Source organism: Bombus vancouverensis, chromosome 6 (genome assembly GCF_051014615.1).
Source record: "Bombus vancouverensis nearcticus chromosome 6, iyBomVanc1_principal, whole genome shotgun sequence".
In the NCBI taxonomy this organism is placed as follows: Eukaryota; Metazoa; Arthropoda; class Insecta; order Hymenoptera; family Apidae; genus Bombus; species Bombus vancouverensis.
The window spans coordinates 15,724,704-15,750,882 of record NC_134916.1 but is presented as its reverse complement, the minus strand read 5'-3'; the positions used below and the strand labels follow the sequence as shown (position 1 = coordinate 15,750,882).

The 26,179-nt window shown below is 35.2% G+C and overlaps 6 protein-coding genes and 1 pseudogene across 6 annotated transcripts; all 7 read right to left on the bottom strand.

The window, feature by feature from the left end:
* Window positions 1–397: 397 nt before the first annotated feature.
* LOC117157614 (uncharacterized) lies at window positions 398–2,980 on the bottom strand. The gene is made up of 5 exons (XM_033335787.2): window positions 2,181–2,980; window positions 2,002–2,101; window positions 1,801–1,911; window positions 1,360–1,515; window positions 398–448 (listed from the first exon to the last, which is right to left on the bottom strand). The coding sequence occupies exons 1-5, from the start codon at window positions 2,978–2,980 to the stop codon at window positions 398–400; spliced, it is 1,218 nt and encodes a 405-aa protein (XP_033191678.2).
* A 711-nt stretch (window positions 2,981–3,691) lies between these two features.
* Window positions 3,692–6,361, bottom strand: LOC117157675 (odorant receptor 4-like). The gene is made up of 5 exons (XM_076619145.1): window positions 5,541–6,361; window positions 4,939–5,038; window positions 4,090–4,199; window positions 3,881–4,028; window positions 3,692–3,742 (listed from the first exon to the last, which is right to left on the bottom strand). The coding sequence occupies exons 1-5, from the start codon at window positions 6,359–6,361 to the stop codon at window positions 3,692–3,694; spliced, it is 1,230 nt and encodes a 409-aa protein (XP_076475260.1).
* Window positions 6,362–8,254: 1,893 nt separating this feature from the next.
* Window positions 8,255–9,933, bottom strand: LOC117157669 (uncharacterized). Its single transcript, XM_033335876.2, has 3 exons — window positions 9,131–9,933; window positions 8,954–9,053; window positions 8,255–8,482 (listed from the first exon to the last, which is right to left on the bottom strand). The coding sequence occupies exons 1-3, from the start codon at window positions 9,931–9,933 to the stop codon at window positions 8,255–8,257; spliced, it is 1,131 nt and encodes a 376-aa protein (XP_033191767.2).
* A 2,168-nt stretch (window positions 9,934–12,101) lies between these two features.
* On the bottom strand, window positions 12,102–13,794 carry LOC117157678 (uncharacterized). The gene is made up of 3 exons (XM_076619205.1): window positions 12,976–13,794; window positions 12,798–12,897; window positions 12,102–12,332 (listed from the first exon to the last, which is right to left on the bottom strand). Exons 1-3 carry the CDS (start codon window positions 13,776–13,778, stop codon window positions 12,102–12,104), a joined length of 1,134 nt encoding a protein of 377 aa, XP_076475320.1. The 5' UTR covers window positions 13,779–13,794.
* A 1,395-nt stretch (window positions 13,795–15,189) lies between these two features.
* On the bottom strand, window positions 15,190–16,867 carry LOC117157615 (uncharacterized; annotated as a pseudogene).
* Window positions 16,868–17,587: 720 nt separating this feature from the next.
* LOC117157666 (odorant receptor Or2-like) lies at window positions 17,588–19,302 on the bottom strand. Its single transcript, XM_033335874.2, has 5 exons — window positions 18,506–19,302; window positions 18,323–18,422; window positions 18,108–18,218; window positions 17,707–17,862; window positions 17,588–17,638 (listed from the first exon to the last, which is right to left on the bottom strand). Exons 1-5 carry the CDS (start codon window positions 19,300–19,302, stop codon window positions 17,588–17,590), a joined length of 1,215 nt encoding a protein of 404 aa, XP_033191765.2.
* A 2,844-nt stretch (window positions 19,303–22,146) lies between these two features.
* On the bottom strand, window positions 22,147–23,914 carry LOC117157677 (odorant receptor 4-like). Its single transcript, XM_033335885.2, has 5 exons — window positions 23,112–23,914; window positions 22,929–23,028; window positions 22,715–22,825; window positions 22,273–22,428; window positions 22,147–22,197 (listed from the first exon to the last, which is right to left on the bottom strand). The coding sequence occupies exons 1-5, from the start codon at window positions 23,912–23,914 to the stop codon at window positions 22,147–22,149; spliced, it is 1,221 nt and encodes a 406-aa protein (XP_033191776.2).
* Window positions 23,915–26,179: the final 2,265 nt, after the last annotated feature.

Below are 26,179 nucleotides of genomic sequence, written 5' to 3'. Positions count from 1 at the left end.
AAGATGTCGCGTGACGTAGATGATGCATACGCAAGGAGAATTATTCGTGCGATATACGGGATTGAATTGGAAGTATAGAAAAATGTATATTTCTCGAATAATGTAGGTTGGATTAATTCAGTCATTTCAGGACTCAAATATTTCAAGATTCTTTCTAAGCCACATTCGTGTGTTATTACTCTATTACACTAAATGAATATAATAGCATGATTGATTTTTAAGTAAATTTCATTATCATGTGGAGATAAAAATTCGCTTAGTTTGGCTCTTCGCTTTATCAGCACAAAATAAAACACTCAATTTTCATGACAACGATGGGGAACTTTTCCAGGAAGGGGTTAACGAAGTATTCGAAAATTACAAATAATCTCATGGATGGAATTGCTATTTTTTAATACTAAGTGCTGAAGGTCAATTTTTGGTTGTGTTTTACATTATTCGAAGAGTACTACAAATAAAAATAAGAATTAATGTAATAAATAGATTGCGCATATTTATGTAAATTCATATTTTCATTACATCTATTATACATGTATATTCGTATATCGATTATATAAGCCGATATCATCTTTTACGAAAACGAGTGCATATACAGGGTGGTTGGTAATTGGTGGTACAAGCGGAAAGGGGGTGATTCTACGCGAAAAAAGAAGTCGAAAATATAGAAAAAAATTTTTCGTTTGAGGCTTTGTTTTCGAGAAAATCGACTTTGAATTTTCGCTCGGTATGCGTGCACTTTACCACGTCTCGTTACAACGGATCTCACTATAGATCGTTGTCTCGATGGAAAAATTAAAAAAAATAAAAAAATAAAAAAAATTTTTATTCTATATTTTCGACTTCTTTTTTCGCGTAGAACCACCCCCTTTCCGCTTGTACCACCAATTACCAACCACCCTGTATAATGATGATACGACTAGAAATTGTAAACCGTATGAATTGTTGCTGATTCTTCTACTTAGAGTTTTCGAAATTAGAGTTTCGAAAGGCAATTTTACTTCCATATTCATACTTACTGTATCATGATTCGATTTTATTTCACATTTCTCTATAGTTTCACGATTGACGTTTTCTAATTTTGATTGTTCAAATTAAAAAGCAATTCTGATTACGGTTGAAATTCACAATTTCTGACATCAATTTTTAACATAAAAATTATATACAATATACGTAGGTATATTTCATTCTTTATATATAAAATTATTTAAAACGCTTTATACTTTTTCTAGGATTCCATTTTATCTCGTCATTTGCTGTAACATATTCAAATACGCGAAACCTGTTTTTAATACCTGAAACGGTAGAATACTCGAATGAATAGACAACACGAGCATAAGTGCAAGTATCGAATTAACTTACATTACCGAACGTATAAACGGACATCTGAATGAATTTTCCTGCAGTCAAATGGACAACCGTACTCGATCGCGCGATGATCAAAATCAAGTCTAGGATTACTTTATTGGGTAAATAATACCAGTTTGTCATATAAACCACTTCACCAACTTTTTGGCACTGTTAAGAATTTGTTCGATTACTTATGATCACGATTTTGATTTTTAACATTTATACTATTTCAAATTAATATTCATATCGCTTGACATTAATATTTTAATATCAAAACTACAAACGACTGAAGTATGAAACCTTTTAACAAAGGAGTCCAAATGAAAGATATACAAAGAAATCATTCAAATTATCAAAATCATAGTCTTGCAAATCTATACATTTACTATACAAGATTATGAATTATTCATTTTAGTTACTGTGGTAGTTTTAATGTTAACGACTCTCAAATACCTGCTCCGTTAATATTTCACTGATATAACATATCACGAAAATGTCAAAGCAAATTGAAATGAGCATCATAAAATACGTAATCAAATTCTGAATATCCTGGTCAGCCCATTCCTAGAAATGAAAATGAAACAATAATATGCAAAAATGGATTCTCGAAAGAAATAAATTAGTAATAATAATAAAAATACATTTGACAAGTACCGAAAGAATGTAATAGCCAATTACGCAAATATCCATCGTGGATCTGAACATCTCGACAAAATATATTTTGAACATCACATCCTCGATACACGATATAAAACTGCAATTAACACATAATGTAGTCGCGAAGATCACTCCTACAAAGCCAACAAGAAAAGAAATAAAAAAGTACACCTTACTTCAATGTCCTCAGGTGTCGTTCCACGATCATTCCAATTTCGATAAAATTGCCAGTTTTCGTCCTTTCTCTGGCCTTATTAACAAATTCAGTGATCCATACCATAATTACGTTCAATTGACCGCACGAGTGTGCAGCTAGCACAGCTGACAGACCAAAAATCCCACTTGTACTAGAATTTGCGATAACAGTGGACCACAATTGCAAGAGAAGCATAATTTCGTTTGTTAGACTATCATCGACGTTCACCAGCTTCTTGTATACTGCACAAGGTAACAAGTGTAAGACCCTCGTCTCGTTTCCAACTTGCATCTCCACTGTACTTAATGCTGCCGCAAAAAAAAAGCACAAGACGCTACCCTGCACGAAAATGACGGAAAAACCCGCTATGTAGCGGCCTAATTTCGCGTTCTTCAGCATCACGTTTTTATCCTCCTCTCTGGTCACTGTTCGCCAGTCAGCTTCTATATGTTCTATGCACTGTCGTATATTTTTGCCATGTGTTAACAAAGCTGTGTAATTAATGCCGCTGAAGATCCAATGGCTCACATAACCGAACATCTTCAATTTGAAGTTAAAGCTTTCGTCTCCTAGAATCATTAGCAGTAAACTAGGAATCACAGCGAGAATCACAATGCTTAAGCAAACGATGTTTAAAATAAACGAAACGATCTTTTCGAGTCTTGTCGTGGAAGGAGACGATGGCCAAGCGCCGATTGATTGTAAGAACCATCGATTCAGTTGAAGACTGTAATCGCTGTTGCTGTTGCTGTCACTTTCTACGATCACTGCTTCGGTCATGATCGCGGAATGAAGCCGTTGTTAGAAATCAAGCATTTACATATACAGGATGTCTGTAGAAGTTTCAACGCTTGCGCGGGTTTTTTATGTTCTTGTTCGACTGATCGATTTGTCTAGTCGGTAGAATTTTTTTAGAATACTGCAAAGTTATATACGCATGGAAATTGTCAGCTGCAATTGTGTGAAATGGTTGATGTAGATGTAATGAATCATTCTCGTTTCTAACTTTCAGGGTGTATGTTTAGAAATATTTTTAGTAGCAGATGGATACGTAATCGTGTTATGTGCTAGGAAGTTGTAGTTGAAGGTGTTTTAATTTGTGCTTATGATTATGATAAATTTCATGATGAGTGATATAATAATTTGAGATTATTTATTTTTATATTTTTCTAAAATCTAACGTGTGTTGTGACTGCTTTTTAAGGAAAACGGAATACGGAATATAGGATTCGTAGAAATCCTGCTGCACTGAACGCGCGAAATTCTTTATTATATCATAAAAATATTCAGCGCTTTACAAATACAATAATTGATCATTTAATGTAAGTACTTTATTTCCGGCCTTGTCGATCATCAGTGATGATAATATTTCACTGAAAAGTCACTCGTGACAGTCAACATGTTACTCATGCGATATAATACATTGCGGTATCACATTGAAAATAACAACGAACGATTATTCTCCTGTTTTTGATGCGGTATGTAAATGCTTTATAACATCGTGCGGATCATGTTGAGGTACGCGAAAGAAGTTTTAAACACCTGAAAGACAGAATATACATGAATTTGTATTAAATATATAAAATTCTACATTAGCTATTATCTGCATTAGTTGTTAATTGTATCAAGAATTCTGTCCATTATATCATAAGTATATATATATATTTTATCGATACTTACGACGCCAAAGGTCGTGATAGATATTTGTACGAATTTTCCAGCAGTAATTTTGACCACCATACTCGATCTTGAAATAACCAGCACTAAACCGAGAGCAGTTTTGTGAGGTAATCGGTACCATTCAGTCATATAAACTTTCTTCCCAACTCTTTCGCCCTGCCGTGTATTTGATAGTTTGAGATTTAATATAAATACTTCTTTATTGTTACTTTCTTACCTGTTCAATAACTATTTCTCCGATGTAACAGAATATGAATATGTTAAACACCATGGATGCATACACGATAGCATATACGATTCTCATGTCTTTCGATTTTTCCTGTGAAATTGAAATATATGTATCGTATAAATAGATATGCGAATTAAGTAGAACAGACAACGTATGAGTCGCGGTCCTGTATTTTGACGCTAATTTATTTATGTTAGAAGGTAGCTCACTGTTTGAATCATTTTAGCTCTAACTAGATGATATTATAGAGAAATATTTCTAAGTTCTTTTGGTAAATATACACAAAAAGGAAGTCACCACCGATTTGAATGATTTTTAAATATGTTGAGTGCTGAGTGTGTGAGCTTTTTCCCTGTACATGTGAAGTTGTTGGTCTTAGCCTCCGAATTGGATTGAGTCAGTACTAATATTAACACTTTGACTTCCGCGTAAAGTTATTGGCAACTTTAAACAGTAGCCGACGTTTTTTGATAAAAAATTTCAAATTCGTAATCTCTACGTAAAGGGTCAACTTGCGCGTGATACCAACGTGGTGTCACCGGACACTAAAATTTGGCCTGCATTTCACAACACGTTGGTGCCATCGGACGTGAAAGTGTTAATAGCTTTGTCGGTATTTATATGAACAATGTTAATATGCTACCTTACGACGTAACGCGGTGGTCGGATTAGTATTATTATTAACCCAATTCAACTTTAAAATTATGGTCGACCGATAATATATATGTTTGCATATAACTCCAAAACTCAGGCTGATCGGTGGATATATATAGTGGCTCTCTTTTTGTGAATATTTACCATTATTTTTTTAGTTTGTTTTAAAACATACCGTGAGAAAATAATATTTGATCATGCACATGTTTATCGTACATCCCACCAACTCAACGAGACATATCATGTTCATAACTTTTTCTATCGAGGCTATGAGACTGAAAGTAATATTATCGTCATATGTATTCATCATAAAAAATTCATCACGAAATATCAATACCAAATAATAAATATATGTATACATCCATCATAGAAAATTAATTTAATATAAAAAAAGTAGCTTAGACATGATTGAATTATTTTGTGATGCTGTTACATTAATTTCAGGTTTCTTTTATTTAGCATCTAAATTGAATGTCTTACTTGAATTCTTAAACCTTAACTATTCGAAAAAGATGAATTATAAGTACAACTAATAATCAATAGAAGAATTAAATAACAGTATATCCTACAAGATACCGTATTCAATAAATGAAACATGTATGACTACACGATAACTCGCGATATTATCATATTTTTCAAATCTTGACTGGAATTCAAATATACAACAAAAAGTAAAAAAAGAAAATAAATAACATAGTCTCATTGATGTTATCAAATAATCTATATCAGTAAATGGGACATATATGCGCAAATAACAGCACAATAACCAGTAAAGACCTTAATGTTCGCAGGTGATGTTCAACAATAATACCAAGCTTCCTCTGAGCGACCGTCTGTGCTTCCTGTTTCTCCTCGACTTTCGTATCCACCAAATTATCCAACCTGGCCACCACCATATTCAATTGACCACTTGCATGCATCGTTAGAACAGCTGCCAAACCACAAGCTCCCACCGTGACAGACGTCACGATGAGGCCAGAAAGGATTTGCAGGACAAACACGATCTCATTCGCCGGACTAAATCTAGCGTCCAACAAATTCGTGTAAACCGGACAGGGTAACGGATACATGAAATAACTGTCATTCCCAACGAGAAACATCATCTTCTTAAAGCCTTTAGTTATGTTGAAGGCCAGAACGCCACTGTGCATACAGAATGCAGCTATGAAAGCGATGAAACGTCCGACCTTCGCGTACTTCAGCATCATTTCACGACTGCTGGCATTTTCAACGACCTGCCAGTCGCGTTCCACGTGTTTTATGCAACGGATTATGTCGTCGGTTTTCGACAAAAGACAACAGTAATTCAATTCTCCCATCAGCCAATGACTCACTGGACCAATGATCTTCATCTTCGTCCTCGAGCTTTCAGCTTCATACACGATGTACAATATGCAAGGTACGATTGTGAAAATGATCAACGAGTGGCAGATAAAGTTCAACAATTTTGCGAATAATCTTTGCGTTCTGTTTGTCTTAGTAAGCTTTGGCCATGCTCCTATTGGTTGCATTAGCCAACGATTTACTTGGATGCTGTATTCGTAATCCTGAGCGTAAAAAGCGTTGGATATCGGTGGTTCGCTGGACACGTCCACCATGATTACTTCGCGCAGGTTGTTTGCTGAATGAATTACTCAAGTTTCAGGTACAATGCCATGGTAAAATAGCGCGTGCGCGAATTTTTTCACGACCCCGTATCGCCGTAGTGCAGCTGTTACCTTTCAAAGGGTTCGAGCCCTTCTAAGTTCTCAGTTGAAGCTTATACCACTTTATGCATTATTTACGACTTTTGCACGACAGGATTGATGACGTTTGAGGGTAATCGATTGATTGATTTTTTCAGGCCACAATAGTGCACTAGTGTGTTGTCTGTTTCGCAGTAGGTTGAAGGGATCAATTTCTAGAGGATGAATTCCCATTCGAGGAAATTCCTCATATTGTTTCTTCGTATCGCGTCAGATGTAAGTACTTCTGTCACAATTTTATTAAAACTATCCAGGAAGGAAATATTACCGAATGTCTAGTTGAGTGAGGTTATTCTTTTCGAATTTATAACGGAACGAATTTAAGAAAACTGTAGACTGAGAGTTATTTCGCAATATCGATAAAATCTCTTCTTTCCTATTTAAACTAAAGCGATATTGAAGTACACAAGTCCCGGTACTTCAACAGGATTAAAATTAATATAAAATATTAATCGCATTTGGATACTTAACAACATAAGGGTATATTGTATAAATAACAGTTCAAATAAATTTTTGTGCAATATACAGGAACATTACATAGGATGTATTTAAACTATGTTATACTTTAAGGAGAGCTCATGTTAATGTTCGTATACTCGTTTTGAAAAATTGACAATAGACCGACCAATTTTTTAATTCGAAGATTCCATCGAATGCTTAAATTTATGTCCTCATTGTAATCATGATCTGGATGTAGGGTGTTATCTGTATGGGTCGGGAATTTAGAATATTTAACAAGGGGCTGTAGGGAATCCACAGTAGGTATCAAGTTAGAAGACGTGGTGAGCGAAGACGAGAGAGAAGGGTTCTATGATATCTCGAAAAGTTGAAAAAGAAAGAAGAAGAAAAGAATAAAAAAATAGGGAATAAGTAACCCAAAGAGAGTTTTAATGAACGCAGGGGTGCAATAACTAGGGTGGAAGAAGACGAGGGCCATGCACCGATTGGTTTTAAAAACCATCGATTCAATTGAAGACTGTAGTCACTGTTGCTGTTGTTGTCAGTATCGATGATCATTGCTCTGGTTGTCATCACGGAGTGAGACTGCCGTTAGGCAGCAGTCGTGCAACTATGGGGGATGCATGGGGTAGTGCAACGCTTGTGTGAGTTCTACCGATCTATTCATCAATTGGTAGAACTTGTTTTAGGATATTATGAAAGTATATACGCTTAGAAACTGTTAATTGCAATTGTTGGAAGTAGATAGTGTGCGTGCAGTGAATCATTTCTGTTTCTAACTTTAATAGTGTATACCTTCAAATTTTTAATAGTCAGGTGCTAGGGAGATGTAGTAGACTTAATTTGTGCTAGTGATTATGATAAATTGAATGATAAATGGTATAATACTTTGCATTGTTTCTGTCGGTATTTACAAATGCCAGTCGTAGGATTTGATTTTTATATTATCGAATAGTATTACGAACAAACATTAAGAATAATTATTATGTTTCCAACGAAGAACTCGAAGAGATAACATGTAATAAAAACATGAGAACAATGGAGTATAGCTATAACAAACGATTCTTCAATCTATCACCCCATAGATTTTTTACACCGCAAGTATTCTTACACTTAACTAAATCTATTAGGTTGACAATCATGTATTATAGTCTGTAACATTAATTATAAAATTAGTTCAATCGACGACTTATTTATTTGTTGACATTCTCTTATAATATCCTTTCAGAATTCCACTTTATCACATCATTTGCTGCAACAAATTCAAATATGCGAAACCTGTCTTTATCACCTGAAATGGCAGAATATTTCATGTGAACAGACAACATTGCTATGAGTACAAGTATAGAATAAACTTACACTACCAAAAGTGTAAACGGACATATGAACTAATTTTCCTGCAGTGATATGAACGACCAGATTTGATCGTGCGATGACCATAATCAAGTCGAGGATTGTTTTACCGGGTAAATAATACCAGTTCGTCATGTAAACAACTTCACCAATTTTCTTGCACTGTTAAGAATTTGTTGAATTAGTCATCACGAATTTGATTTCCAGAATTTATATTACCCCGTATTAACATTAGACCGATGTGTGAAACATGTAGGTGCCAAAGAAATTGAAAAAAATGAATGACATATGAAAAAATCATTCAAATTACCAAAAATGTATCATTGTGAATCTATAAAAGTTATATGAAAAATGATTAATTATTAATTTTGATTACTCGGTTAGTTCTAGAGTTAGAGTGTTAATGTCTCTCTGATACCTGTTCCGTTAATAGTTCACCGATGTAACATATTACGAAAATGTTAAAACAGATTGTAACGAACATCATAAAATACGATGCCAAATTTCGAATATCATGCTCTGCCCATTCCTAAGACGAAATCGTAAAAAGAATAGAACAATTACACAGAAAATTAAAGTTATATCCACTGTGGAAAATAACAGGCAAACGATAAAAGTATAGTAATCATGTACCGATAGAATGTAGTAGCCAATTACGCATATATCCATCGTGCACCTTAACATTTCCAACAAACAGATTTTATTCATCACATCCTCGATATATGATATAAAACTGCAATTAACACGTAATATAATGCAAATGATCACCCTTAAAAGCCAGACAAAAAAAGATTTTTAAAAAAACCTTACTTCAATGTCCTCAGATGTCGTTCTACGATTACTCCGATTTGTATAAAACCACCAGTTTTCTTTTCTACTCTGGTTTCATTGACGAATTCAGCGATCCATAACGTAATAACATTTAGCTGACCGCATGCGTGAGCAGTTAGAACTGCTGCGAGACTAAAGATGCCAATTGTACTAAAATTTGCGATAACAGTAGACCAGATTTGCAAGAAAAGCATGAATTCGTTTGTTGAAATTTCGTCGACGTTCACCAGCTTCTTATATACTGCACAAGGTAGCACATGTAAAACTCTCGTCTCGTTCGCAATTCGAATCTCTACTGTATTCAATGCTGTCACAAAACAAAAGCACAAGACGCTTGATTGCACAAAAATAGCAGTGAACGCAGCTATGTAGCGACCGATTCTCGCGTTTTTCAACATCACGTGTTGATCTTCCTCTCTGGTCACTGTTCGCCAGTCAGCTTCTATGTATGACACGCACTTTCGTATATCTTTGTTGTGCATTAGTAAAACCGCGTAATTAAAGCTGCTGACGAACCAATGATTCACAAAGCCGAAGGTCTTCAATTTGAAGTTGAACGTCTCGTCTTCCAGAATTATTACTAGTAAACTAGGAATCGCAGTAAGAACCAAGGTGCTAAAGCAAACGACGTTTAAAATAAGTGAAACGATCTTTTCGAGCCTTGTCGTGGAAGGAGACGATGGCCAAGCGCCGATCGGTTTTAAGAACCACCGGTTCAATTGAAGACTATAGTCACTATTTCTCTTGCTGTCACCTTCTGTGATCACTACTTCGGTCGTCATCGCGAAATAATACCATTGTTAGAAACCCAGCGTCTACATATAGAGGATGTTGGCAGAAGTTCAACGCTTGCGCGAGTTTTTTAGCTATTTGTTCAACTGATCGATTCGTCTAGTCGGTAGAACTTTTTTAGAATACTATGAAAGTATATACGCTTGGAAACTGTCAGTTGCAATCATGTGATGCGGATAACGTACATGGAATGAATCATTCGTGTCCCTAACTTTAACAGTGTGTGTCTTCAAATTTTTAGTGGATGGTGGATAGTGATACGCGGGTATGTTATGTGCTAGGATGTTGCAGTAGATTTAATTTCTGCTAGTGACTATAAGAAATTTTATAATAAATGATACAATAATTTGCAATATATTTGTCGGTATTTAGAAATGCCAGTTCTAAGGCTTGATTTTTATACCATCGAATATTAGTACGAGAAAATCATTATCAGTAATTTTATTGTTTCCAAACAATTAACAATAGATAAAATACAAATATTTTATCAATTATATATTAAACATCTGTGTATTATCGATACTTACGACGTCAAAGTTCGTGATAGATATTTGTACGAATTTTCCAGCAGTAATTTTGACCACCATACTCGATCTTGAAATAGCCAGGACTAAACCGAGAGCAGTTTTGTGAGGTAATCCGTATCATTCAGTCATATACACTTTTTCCCAAATCTTTCGCCCTGTCGTGTGTTTGATAGTTTGAGGTTTAATATAAGTACTGCTTTATTGTTACTTTCTTACCTGTTCAGTAACTATTTCTCCGATATAATAGAATATGAATATATTAAACACCATAGATGCATACAGGAGAACGTATACAATTATCATATTCTTCAATTTTTCCTGAGAAATTAAAATATGTGTGTCGTACGAATGCTAGTGCGAATTAAGTAGAAAAGTCAACGTATGAGTCGCGATTCTGTATTTGACGCTAATTTATTTCTGTTAAAAGATATCTCAATGTTTGATTCATTTTAACTCTAACTAGAAGATATTGTGAATACATTTTCAATATATAAATTATTTCTTTTATTTTTATTCTGAAACGTACCGTGAGACAATGATGTATGATTAAACACATCTTTATCGTACACCCCACCGACTCAATCAAAAGCTCCTACCGTGACAGTGGTCAAGATGATCCTAGAAAGGATCTACATGGTGAACACGATCTCATTCGTCTGACATCTTTCTTCTTAAAATCTTAAAACATCATCTTCTTAAAATCTTCAGTCGCGTTGCATGCTAGAATATCGCTATGCATACCCAGTGCAGAGAGAATGTTGCCGAGTGCCAAGTTGAATGAGATTATTCTTTTGGAATTTGTGATAGAAAAAATTTAAAAAAACTGTATACTGAAAATTATCTTGTAACATATAAGCTATATAAAAAGTTTCCTAAATATTGCATTCTTAATAAGGAGTCAAGGCAACCTTGTCGTGACTTGGTAGAAATAAAATAATCTTCAACGATAATATTTCCACTGTTTAATCTAATATTTCTAAATTTAGGGTTGTTCCCAGATCAAAGTACAGTATGACGTTGAACTAATCTTAATATGAGTCAAAGTAGTATGAAGACAGGAATACGTAGTTTTATTAAAAACAACAATTTTCAATAAATTTCTTGTATTGCAAATTCCAGACGGTTGAAACTTAAGTAACTTTCATCCAAAACATTTTTCTATCAAATATTCGGATGTGGTTGAAAAATCTTGGCGATAGTTACATACGTGGTTCAACCTGTATCTTTATTACAATTACTGAAGCTTAATTTTTGCTTTCATTTTACATCAGCCAATTAACAGCCAAAATATTTAGAAATGGACATCAAGTTAGATCGAGACAATTTTACTTGCGTCGATATAGATTCCTGTATCGTGATTAGATCACGTTTCAAATTTTGTTGTAGTCTCACTATTAATGCATTTCAATCGTAATTAAATGCGAAAATAACAAAGTTAAAAAAACAAAGAATTTTTCTGTTTGAAATTTACGACTTCTAGTCTGTTAATTCTTAACGTACAAAATTTTATGCGATATTTACGTGTATTTTGTACTGTATATACTAAATTATTAAAAACACAATATATTTTTCCAGGATTCCATTTTATTACGTCATTTGCTGCAACAGATTCAAGTATGCAAAACCTGTCTTCACAACCTGAAATGGCAGAATATTTTACGTGAACAAACAATACAGTTATAAGTAGGAGTATCGAATAAACTTACACTACCAAATGTATAAACCGACATATGAACTAATTTTCCTGCAGTGATTTGAACGACTACATTCGATCGTGCGATGACCATAATCAAGTCGAGGATTGTTTTACCGGGCAAATAATACCAGTTCGTCATGTAAACGGCTTCGCCAATTTTCTTGCACTGTTAAGAATTTGTTGAATTAATCACCACGATTACGATTTGCTTCATTTATATCACTCCATAGTAATACTAGGGCGAAGTATGAAACATATAAGTAGCAAAGAACTTAAAATAAAAGACACATGAAAAAACCATTCAAATCACCGAAAATGTACCATTGAATCTATAAAGGTTGTATTAAGAACGATTAATTATTAACTTTGGTTACCCTGCTAATTCTAGAATTGGAGAGTTAATGTGTTGAATGTACCTGCTCCGTTAACAGTTCACCAATGTAACATAGTATGAAAATGTTATAACAGATTGCAACAAACATCATTACATATGATGCCAAATTCCGAACATCATGCTCCGCCCATTCCTAAGATGGAATCGTAAAAAGAATAGAACAATTTTACAGAAGAATAAAGCTATATCCATTGTGGAAAATAACAGGCAGACAATAAAAATATGCTAATTATGTACCGACACAATGAAGTAGCCAATTACACATATATCCATCGTGCATCTTAACATTTCCAAAAAACAGATTTTATTCATCACACCCTCGATATATGATATAAAACTGCAATTAACATTTAATATAATCCAAATGATTGATCTTAAAAGCCACAGAAAAAAATAATCTAAAAAGAGATCTTACTTCAATGTCCTCAGATGTCGTTCCACGATTACTCCAATTTTCGTAAAACCATCAGTCCTGCTCTCTACTGTGGCTTCATTGACAAATTCAACAATCCATAACATAACAACATTTAGCTGACCGCACGCGTGAGCAGCTAGAACTGCTGCAAGACTAAAGATCCCAACTGTACTACAATTTGCGATAAAAGTAGACCAAATTTGCAAAAAAATCATGAATTCGTTTGTTGGACTTTCGTCGACGTTTACCAGCTTCTTGTATACTGCACAAGGTAACACGTGTAAAATTCTCGTCTCGTTTCCAATTTGAATCTCGAGTGTATTTAGAGCCGTCACGAAACAAAAGCACAAAACGCTACCTTGTACAAAAATTGCGCAGAAAGCTGCTACGTAACGACCGAATTTCGCGTTCTTCATCATCACGTGTTGATCCTCCTTTCTGGTCACTGCTCGCCAGTCAGCTTTCATGTGTTCTACGCATCGTCGTATGTCTTTGTTGTGTAATAACAACACGCTATAAGTAAAGATACTGACGATTAAATGACTCAAGAAATCTAGGCTCTTCAATTTCGAGTTAATGCTCTCGTCTTCTAGAATCATTTGCAGTACACTGGGTATCGCAGTGATAATTACGGTGCTGTAGCAAATAGTGTTTAAAAGAAACGAAATTATCTTTTCTAATCTTGTGGTGGATGGAGACGATGGCCATGCACCGATCGGTTTCAAGAACCATCGATTCAATTGTAGACTGTAGTCACTGTTGCTGTTGCTATCAGCTTCGATGATCACTGCTTCGTTCGACATCGCGGAGTGAAGATGTTATTAGAATGCAGCCGCGCGTCAGTGGGGGATGCATGGAGCAGCGCAACGCTCGCGCGTGTTTTTTAGGTACTTGTTCTACCGATCGATTCGTCTAGTCGGTAGAACTTGTTTTAGAAAAGTTAAAAAGTATAATCGCTTGAAAATTGTCGGTTGCAATGCTGTGAAGTGGATGGCGTGCGTGCAATGATTCAATACCCTCCCTACGTTAACTGTATATGTTGTAAAATTTTTAATAAGAAGTGGCTAGTCATCAGTACGTATGTTAGGTGCTTGGAAGTTATAGCTGTTTTAATTTGTGCTTGTGATTATGTTGAATTTCGTGATAAATGATATAATAATTTTCATTCTTTTGTCGATATTTACAAATGCCAATTTTTAAATTTTGTTTGTATATTATCGAATATTATTACGAAGTGAGACACGTTATTTATAATTGTAATCTTTCCAATGAAGGATTTCGACAGAGTAGCATTTTATAAAAACGTGAATAAAGTAGAGGAGTGTAGCTATAACGTACGATTCTTCGGTCTACCGCCCCATCGATTTTTTAATTTGTAAATTTGCTTGTTCTTAATTAGATCTATGAGATTATCAATCATTTCTTGGAGGTTGTAAAATCTGTTATTATTGAATGTTATTAATATTGATTATTATTTGCAGATTCGTGTTGGCATCGCAGGGTGTTTGGTCATTGTTCTCCATCCTGAAGTTTTTCAACGCGCCGTTGGGAATCGTTCTTCTTGATTTGAATAAGTCACGCGACAAGCATCCGCTCGGTTGGAACACCTGTGATAAGGTTTGTGAACTATGAACTCCAGCTATGAACACCGCAGAAACTTCAGAGATCACATTCGTGCTATCTATCTAGACGGTTGAAGGCTAAATAACTTTCATTCAAAACATTTTTGTATCAATATTCGGATGTGGCTGAAAAATCTTAGCCATAGTTACATACGTAGTTCAACCTGTATTTTTACTATAATTACATTATTATAATTATAAAGCTTAATTTTTGCTCTCATTTTACGTCAGTCAATTAACAGTCAAAATATTTACAAGACGATATCAGGTTAGATTGAGACAATTTTACTTGCGTAGATATAGATTCCTGTATTGTGATTAGATCTCATTTAAAAGTCTTTTGTAGTCTCATTATTAATTCATTTCAATCGTAATTAAATACGGAAATAACAAAGTTGAAAAAATAAAGAATTTTTTCTCTTTGAAATTCACGACTTCTAACCTGTTAATTCTTAACATACAAAATTTTATGCGCTATTTACGTATATTTTGTATTTTATATTCTAAATTATTAAAAACACAATATATTCTTCCAGGATTCCACTTTATTACATCATTTGCTGCAACAGATTCAAATACGCAAAACCTGTCTTCACAACCTGAAATGTCAGAATATTTTACGTGAACAGACAATACAGTTATGAGTAAGAGTATCGAATAAACTTACACTACCAAAAGTGTAAACGGACATATGAACTAATTTTCCAGCAGTGATATGAACGACCACATTTGATCGTGCGATGACCATAATCAAGTCGAGGATTGTTTTACCGGGTAAATAATACCAGTTCGTCATGTAAACGACTTCACCAATTTTCTTGCACTGTTAAGAATTTGTTGAATTAATCATCAGGATTACGATTTGCATCATTTATATCACTCCACACTAACACTAGGGCAAAGTATGAAATGTGTAGGTACCAAAGAACTTAAAATGAAAGACATGAAAAAATCATTCAAATCACTAAAAATGTGCCATTGTGAATCTATAAAAATTGTATGAAGGACGATTAATTATTAATTTTGATTACTCTGGTTATTTTAGAATTAGAGTGTTAATGTGTTGCTGATACCTGCTCTGTTAATATTTCACCGATGTAACATATTACAAAAATGTTATAACAGATTGTAACGAACATCATAAAATACGAAGTCAAATTTTGAATATCATGCTCAGTCCATTCCTAAGACGGAATAGTAAACAGAATAAAACAATTATACAGAAAAGTAAAGTTACATCTAATCTGGAAGAAATAGATAAACAAGAAATATGTATTAATTACATACTGATAAAATGTAATAGCCAGTTACACATATATCCATTGTGCATCTTAGCATTTCCAAAAGATAGATTTTATTCATCACTTCCTCGATACACGATATAAAACTGCAATTAACGTACAACATAATCCCGAAGATCAGTACTGAAACGCCAACAAAGAAGGAATAGGGAAAAGGTCTTACTTCAATGTCCTCAGGTGTCGTTCCACGATTGTTCCAATTTGAATAGAACCACCAGGTTTCTTCTCTCCCCTGGCCTCAACAAATTCAACAATCCATAACATAATAACGTTTAACTGGCCACACGCGTGAGCAGCTAGGACTGCTGCAAGACTAAAAATCCCAATCGTACTAGAATTTGCAATAATTGCAGACCAAACTTGCAAGAAAAGCATGATCTGGTTCGTTGAACTTTCATCGACGTTTACTAGCTTCTTGTATACTGCACAAGGTAACACGTGTAAAACTCTCGTCTCGTTTCCAATTTGAATCTCGAATGTATTTAATGCTGTCACGAAACAAAAGCATAAAACGCTACCCTGCATAAAAATGGCGCAAAAAGCCGCCACATAGCGACCGAATTTCGCGTTCTTCAGCATCACGTGTTGATCCTCCTCTCTCATTAACGTTCGCCAGTCACTTTCCATGTGTTCTATGCACTGTCGTATGTCTTTGCTATGCAACAACAAAGCTGTATAATTAAAGCTGCTGACGATCCAATGGCTCACGAAACCTAGTGTTTTCAATTTCAAATTCATACTCTGATCTTCTAGAATCATTAGTAGTAAACTAGGAATCGCAGTGATAATTACGGTGCTGAAGCAAATGATGTTTAAAACAAATGAAACAATCTTTTCGAGTTTTGTGGTGGAAGGAGACGAGGGCCATGCACCGATCGGTTTCAAGAACCATCGATTCAATTGTAGACTGTAGTCACTGTTGCTGTTGCTATCAGCTTCTATCACTACTGCTTCGTTCGGCATCGCGGAATGAAGTCGTTATTAGAAAGCAGACGTGCGTCAATGGGGGATGCATGGAGGAGTGCAACGCTTGCGCGTGTTTTTTAGGTACTTGTTCTACCGATCGATTCGTCTGGTCGGTAAAACTTGTTTTAGAAAAGTTGGAAAGTATACTCGCTTGGAAATTGTTGGCTGCAATGCTGTGAAGTGGATGGCGTGTGTGCAATGATTCATATCCCTTCCTACGTTAATTATATATGTTGTAAAATTTTTAATAAGAAGTGGCTAGTCGTCCGTACGTGTGTTAGGTGCTTGGAAGTTATAGCTGTGTTAGTTTGTGCTTGGAAGTTGTAGCTGTTTTAATTTGTGCTTGTGAATTGTTGAATTTCATGATAAATGATAATAATTTGTATTATTGCTGTTGGTATTTACAAATGTATAAGACTAGTTTTTTTTTATCAACGCATAGTATTACGAAGAAAAAATTATTGGTGAAATTAATTTTTCCAATTTCAAAAAAATAATACGTAATAGAAACATGAATATAATGGAGCGTGGCTACAACGGACGGTTCTACAATCTACCGTCCGATAGATTTTTTACTTTGTACGTTTGCTTGGTCTTACGTAGACGTATTATACTGTCAACCATTTATTAGAGTTTACAAAATTGATTATAAGATTATTTCAACCGCCTAATTATTATTATGCTTTAACTCCCCCAATAACATTTTTCCGAGATACCATTTTATTACATTATTTGCTGCAATAGATTCAAATATGCGAAACCTGTCTTTACCACCTGAAATGGGAGAATGTTTAACCTAAACAGACAATACAAGTCTGAGTACTAGTATCAGATTAACTTACATTGCCAAACGTACTAATTGTCATATGAATCATTTTCCCTGCAGTCAGTTGAACGACCAGAGTCGATCGCACGATGATCAAAATTAAGTTGCGGATTTCTTTATTGGGTAAATAATACCAGTTTGTCAAGTAAACGGCATCACCAATTTTCTTGCTCTGTTAAGAATTTGTCGTATTAACCATCACGATTTCGATTTGTTGTATACCACTCTGTATTAACGCTATGACTAAGTATGAGACATGTAAGTACCAAAGAACTTAAAATGAAAGATACATAAAAAGATCATTCAAATCACCAAAAATTTATCATCGTGAAACCATGAAAGTTACATGATAAATGGTTATTTCTTAATCTCGACTACTTTGATAGTTCTATAATTAGAGAGTTGATGTCTCAGTACCTGTTCCGTTAATATTTCACCGATGTAACATATTACGAAAATGTTAAAACAGATTGAAACGAACATCATAAAATACGATGTCAAATTTCGAATATCATGCTCATCCCATTCCTAAGAAGCAATCGTTAAAAGTATAGGACAAATATGCAGAAAAATAAATTTATATCTTATGTGGAAAGAAATTAGCAAGCAATAAAAATATAATAAATATGTACCGTTAGAATGTAGTAGGCAATTAGACATATGTTCATCGTACATCTCAACATCTCCAATAAATATATTTTGTTCATCACAACCTCGATACACGATATGAAACTGCAATCAACACGTAATATAATACCAATGATCACTCTCGAAACAACAACAACAAGAAAAAACGAATTAACAATAGATCTTACTTCAACGTCCTCAGGTGTCGCTCCACGATTACTCCAATTTCCTGAAAACTGCTAGTTCCCTTCTGTTTTCTTGTTTCCTTAACAAATTCGGTAATCCACGCCATAATCACGTCCAGTTGACCACACGCGTGAGCAGCTAGTACAGCTGCGAGACTAAAAATTCCAACTGTACTGGAGTTCGCGATAAGAGCAGACCAAATTTGCAGGGAAAGCATGATTTCGTTTGCTGGACTTTCATCGACGTTCACCAACTTCTTGTATACTGCACAAGGCAGCAAGCGCAAGACTCTTGTCTCGTTTCCAATCTGAATCTCGACCGTAGTTAACGCTGTCACGAAACAAAAGCACAAAATGCCACCCTGCATGAAAATAGCGCACGAAGCAGCTACATAGCGACCGAATTTTCCGTTTTTCATCATTACGTGTTGATCCTCCTCCCTAGTCACTGATCGCCAGTCAGCCTCTATGTGTTCTACGCATTGTCGTATGTCTTTGCTGTGTAATAACAAGGTACTATAATTAAAGCTGCTGACGAACAAATGACTCAAGAAATCTAGGGTTTTCAATTTCAAGTTAATGCTCTCGTCTTCTAGAATGAGTAGCAATACACTGGGAATCGCAGTGATGATTACGGAGGTGAAGCAAACGATGTTTAAAATAAATGAAACGATCTTCTCCAGTCTTGTGGTGGATGGAGACGATGGCCATGCACCGATCGGTTTCAAGAACCATCGATTTAATTGAAGACAGTAGTCGCTGCTGCTGTCAGCTTCTATGATCACTGCTTCGTTCGACATCGCGGAGTGAAGTTGTTATTAGAATGCAGCCGCGCGTCAGTGGGAGATGCATGGAGCAGCGCAACGCTTGCGCGTGTTTTTTAGGTACTTGTTCTACCGATCGATTCGTCTGGTCGGTAGAACTTGTTTTAGAAAAGTTGAAAAGTATACTCGCTTGAAAATTGTCGGTTGCAATGCTGTAAAGTGGATGGCGTGCGTGCAATGATTCATATCCCTCCCTACGTTAACTGTATATGTTGTAAAATTTTTAATAAGAAGTGGCTAGTCATCCGTACGTATGTTAGGTGCTTGGAAGTTATAGCTGTTTTAATTTGTGCTTGTGAATTGTTGAATTTCGTGATAAATGATATAATAATTTTCGTTTTTCTGTCGATATTGACAAATGTCAATCATAAAACAGCTATTGTACATTATGGAATAGTGTTACGAAGACGTTATTTATAATCACATGGAACACGTTATTTATAATCATAATGTTTGCAATGAACGAGTTCGATAGAATTGCTTTTTATAAAAACATGAAACAATAGAAGAGTATAACTATAATGTACGATTCTTCGGTTTACCGCTCCATCAATGTTTTAGTTCGTAAGTGATCTTGTTCTTAACTAGATCTATTAGATTGACAATCGTTTATCATAGGTTTTAAAATAGATTATTATATTTGTTAGATCATTACGTATTACCATTATTTGTATTTCAAATTCTGCAACAGCATTTACAAAGAATTGTACAACTAACAAATTCATTCCTTAGAAACGTATTTAATCACATCATTTATCGTAATAAATTCAAATACTCGAGACCGATTTTTACTTGGTACGATAGAATATTTCGCGTGAAATATTCTAGTTAACGATTTGATACTTTACGTTCTGTAGTAACCGTTCCTGATAGAATCAAGAGGTAAGAATTCGTTGAGCGAATCGGCATGCGATCGCGAGGGATTACAATTTCCGGAGTAGTAGAGAGACAATATTAAACACCATGGACGTATACACGATAGCATATGCAATTCCAGTATCGATTTTTGTCGAGAAATTACGTAGAGAAGACACCAGAAGATATTGTTGAAACATTTTCAACATATAAATTATTTTGTTTCTATTTTGAAACACATATTCAACGTACAACGTACAATACAATAGCTTGCACTTATCTTAAAAGGATATCTAGCTCAAGTACAAATAATAATCAGCGAGAAGGTGAATAATCAACATATTCTCACTAATGTCGTCAAATAATCTGTCTCAGCTAACGAGACATATACGTGTGTATAAATAACAATACAATAACCAGTAAATACCTTAATGTGTGCAGGTGATGCTCCACAATAATTCCTTTCTCTTCTTTCTATTCCTCCTTGACCTTCGTATCCACCAAACTATCGAACCTGGCCATCACCACGTTCAATGGACCATTTCTATGGATCGCTAGGATAACGACCAAGCAATAAGCTTCCACATCACGATGATCCCAGAAAGAGTCTGTACAATGAGCACGATGTCATTCGTCGGGCTGAATCTAACGTCCAACAGATTTTTCTAAATCGGACAAGGTAACGAACACATGAAATAACTGTCATTCGCCACATGAAACACAATCTTCTTAAAGGCTTCAGTTACATTACAGATCAGAACGCCACTATACGTGCACAATGCAGCTACGAAAACAATGGAACGTCCGATTCTCGCGTTTTTCAACATCAATTCGCGATCGCTGGCATTTTTAACGACCTGCTAGTCGAGTTCTGTGTGTTTTATGCAACGGACCAATAGTCTTGATCCTCGTCTTCGAGCTGCCAGCGTCGTACACTTGGATAGTATATTCGATATCACGAGGGTAAAAAGTGTTAAATATCGGTGGTTCACTAGACAAGTCTACCATGATTACTTCGCGGAGATCGTTTGTCGACTGAAACCCTCAAGTTTCACGTTTAATGCTATGGTAAAATGGCACGTGTGCGAGTTTCTTTTCGACCGCTCGTCGCCATGGTGCACCTGTTACCCTTCAAAGGGTTCGAGCCCTTCGGAGTTCTTGCTTGTACTGCATGTAATACTTCACGCGTTATTTACGATTTTAGTACCACGGAATTCATGATGTTGAGGGTCATGAATTAATTGATTTTTTTTTTAGTGTCAGCGAATATGCTGCCTATTTTGCAGCAGGTCGAAGAAATCACTTTTTAGGGGATGAATTTCCATTCGTGAAAACTTGTCATGTTTCTTAGGGTACTTTCTGTTGTATATAGGTAAAACTAGAAACTAAGAAGCGCCACACATTATCGCCATAGCACGTACTAGATATTCTCACGAGCATATGATGGCTCTTAATGGACTGTTTGTTTTTTTATATGTATAACACAAATTCGATTATTTGATTACGTTGACCAAGGAGGAAAATATTCATTATAAAAATCCCGCGAAAAGTATTTGAAAGGTAATGAAACTATATTAATCAATTGAAATGCAAATACATCGTGTAAGAATTTAATACATCAGTTATACGTTAGTTCTAGAATTATATTTTTCATATTTGTGAAAGATTTTCTATTTAAATCGCTGAATATTCATATATACGCATTTCCGTATAGAAAAAAAGCAAAAAATGATATAATCAACGAGGATACAGACCTAAAAAGTTCGTAGATTCATAGTTCAAAGGTTCGTAGCTCAAAGGTTAAAAAATCTCAAATATAGCACATCGTATTCTACTGATAAAAAATATTAATCGTGATTGTGTTACCACTGTATTCAAATTTGTATTGTATTTCAAATTTTACATCACCTACAGAAATATTCAAATAGAAAATCCGACAAAATCGTTAAATCCGTCAAAATTTAATCACGTCATTTGTCGTAACAGGTTCAAATATGCGAAACCAGTCTTTACCACCTGTAACAACAAAATATTTCACGTGGGCGGACATACATATACAGGAGAGTAAATACAAGAGACAAATTGACATACATCACCGAATGTGTATACAGACATGTGAACCAATTTTCCAGCAGTGATATGAACGACCATGCTCGATCGCGCGATGATCAAAATCAAGTCGAGGATTATTTTATCGGGTAAATAATACCAGTTTGTCATATAAACCACCTCCCCAACCTTTTGGCACTGAGAACAGTTTATTTAATTAGTAGGGATCACGATTTTGATTTTTCGTATTTATATTATTTGATATTAATATTTACGTCACTTGACAATAACATTAATATTAGAACTACAAATGGCTATAATATAAAACGCGCAAGAAAGATACCAAAAGAGAGATATATGAAAAGAAAAGATCATTCGTGTTATCGAAAATGCATAGTTGCAAATCCATAGAATTTCTATTCAAAATTATCAATTATTCATTTTGGCTATAGTGGTAGTTTTGGTGTTAACGACTCTCAAATACCTGTTCTGTCAATATTTCACCGATGTAGCATATTACGAAAATATTAAAACAGATTGAAATGAGCATCATAAAATACGTAGATAAATTCTGAATATCGCGGTCAGCCCATTCCTAAAAAGAAATCGTACAGTGAATAACATAATAATAAGCAAAATTGAACCCTGAATGTGATTTGGAAAAACAGACAAATAATAATAATATATTTAATACGTACCGAAAGAATATAGTAGCCAATTACGCATATATCCATCGTACACCTGAACATCTCTAAAAAATATATCCTGTTCATCACATCCTCGATGCACGAGATAAAACTGTAATTAACACATAATGTAGTACCAATGATCACTCTCGAAACAACAACAACAAGAAAAAACGAATTAAAAATAGATCTTACTTCAACGTCCTCAGGTGTCGCTCTACGATTACTCCAATTTTCCGAAAACTACTAGTTTCCTTTTGCTCTCTTGCTTCCTTAACAAATTTAGTAATCCACATCATAATTACGTCCAATTGACCACACGCGTGAGCAGCTAGCACAGCTGCGAGACTAAAAATTCCAACCGTACTAGAGTTCGCGATAAGAGCGGCCCAAATTTGTAAAAAAAGCATGATTTCGTTTGCTGGACTTTCATCGACGTTCACCAACTTCTTGTATACTGCACAAGGTAACACGTGTAAGACCCTCGTCTCGTTTCCAATTTGAATCTCGGTTGTAGTTAACGCTGTCACAAAGCAAAAGCACAAAACGCCAGCCTGCATGAAAACGGCGCACGAAGCAGCTACATAGCGACCGAATTTCGCGTTCTTCATCATCACGTGTTGATCCTCCTCTCTAGTCACTGTTCGCCAGTCAGCTTCAATGTGTTCCACGCAATGTCGTATGTCCCTGCCGCGTATTAACAAAGCCGTGTAATTGGCGCTGCTGACGAACCAATGACTGACAGGTCCCAGTGTCTTCAGTTTCATGTAAATGCTTTCGTCTTCTAGAATCATTAGTAACAGACTAGGAATCGCAGTGACGATTACGGAGGTGAAGCAAATGATGTTTAAAATAAATGAAACAATCTTTTCCAGTCTTGTGGTGGATGGAGACGATGGCCATGCACCAATCGGTTTTAAGAACCATCGATTCAATTGAAGACTGTAGTCACTGTTGCTGTTGCTGTCGTCTTCTGTGATCACTGGTTCGTTCGTCATCGCGAAATGAAGCTGTTGTTAGAAAGTAGCCGTGCATCAATGGGGGATGCACGGAGCAGTGCAACGCTTGCGCGTGTTTTTTAGATGTTTGTTCAATTAATCGATTTGCCTAGTCGACAGAACTTGTTTTAGAATAGTATGAAAGTATATGCTCTTGAAAATTGCTGGTTGGTATCGTGTGAAGTGGATGGTGTGCATGCAATGACTCATTCGTGTCCCCAACTTTTAGAGTGTATGTTCTGAAACTTTTAGTAGAAGATGGGTTGTGATACGTAATTGTGTTATGTGTAATTATGCTTGTAATTATAATAAATTTTATAGTAAATAATAATTTTCATTACTTCTGCCGGTATTTACAAATACCGATTTTAAGACTAGATATCTATTATTACGAATAAAATTACGAATAAAATTGAAATCATTATTAGCAAAATTACACTGTTACACTGTAGTCGCAACTCTGATATTTGATCTGATATTGTTGCACGAACACCGTCTGATACTTAATTCGATACTGTTTGAAGACTCTCAATGAAAGCATAAAATTAAGGAACAGTATATAGATATTGATAAAATCACAAGACATTAAAATGTGTCACCAATGTTTGTATTTCAAACTCTACAACTTCATCTACAATAGTATATAAGTAAGAAATTCATTAGAAGTGCATTCAGTCATGTCATTTGACACAGTATATTAAGATACGCGAAGGCCAATCTCATCACCTGGAATAGCAAATTTTTTAGTCTGCAAAGAAAGATACATATTCGTAGATACATACAATAATGTGACTTACATCAGCGAACGTGTGTATGGACATGTGAATTAATTTTCCTGCAGTGATTTCAATGACCACACTCGATCTTGCGATGATCAAAATCAACTCAAGGATTCTTTTCCTGGGTAAGAAATACCAATTTGTCATATAGACTATCTCACCAACTTTCATGCACTGTCAACAATTCGTTAGATTAGTCGTGGATTCCACGGTTTTGATCGCTAGACATCTTCGCGTTAACGTGTCTCTGGTACCTGTTCTATTAGCACTTCGCCGATATAACATAATACAAATGTATTGAAAGTGAGTGATGCGCATATTACGAAATAAGAGGTGAGGCTTCGAACATCATGATCGGACCATTCCTAGAAATAAGTACATTCAAATCTTCTGAAAAGATTTCGAATTTTATCAGCATTAATCGTTTGTTACCGAAGATGATAATACGATATGAGTAGGTTGCGATTTTTGATGCATTAATGCGACATTTATGAAGAAGTGCTCATAATTCATATAATATCCACAAATACATAAAATATCCAACATAAAGTAGTAGTTAGAAACTTCAGTGAAACAAATTTCTATTTAAGTTCGTGCGTGGGTAACAACATTTTGCACAAAATAGTTTGAATATGAAGCTATCGTCATACATACAGGATGATCCATCTTTTTATACGAAGCCTTGTTAATATGTTTTGTGTGTATATGAACATATAAGAAAATACTGTTATGTCGATACAAGTTTTGTGGTGCTTCATTAGAATGTAACAAAAATTGAAAATATAAATAGAACAATATCTGGACCCATGGTGTGTCTGCCGAAAGCAAGAGCAAGTAAAACTCAAACTTTTTTGTATCAACGGTGCGAACGATTTATGACACTCGCGCCTGCGAGAAAATTTTCTCAGTCCTCTATCCTTCGCTTTGGTTAGTTTCGCGTGTATTATTTTTCTGTCCAAGTTTTTCCCTCAGCCTCAATAGCATTTGCGAGGGTAATAAATCTCGAGTTTCTAAAGGGCCCACCTGTCGAAAATCTGCTTATTAAAGATAGATCGCATTAAGCGGTTCTGATCAGAAAGAAGTTTCTCTGCGTCATCAAATGTAGAGAAACAAGTTTCTCCGCCAATTCGTACTGCGATCTGAAAGAAGCGCGCTAAGGGTGCAGAGAATACGGAGTGCAACGAGAACAATAGACAAATCCCTAACTAGCCGAACTAGCATAGGAGTCAGCCAATTAGGTGAAAAAAGAAAGTGTCTTTGGACCTCGAGAAGGGCGGACAAACTGCAGAGGCGACCAGTAAGAAAAATATTTCGATCAGGTGCGCCCGAAGAAAAGTTTGTACTCCGTTAACGAATGAAAGATACTTCTACCGATTTATTGTGAAGTGACAACACGTCTCATTTCGTTCATAGGTCTTTTATGTGTATTGTGCGTTGAATGAAAAGATATATCAAGGAAGGCATAATTTCTGATTGATTCGTTGAG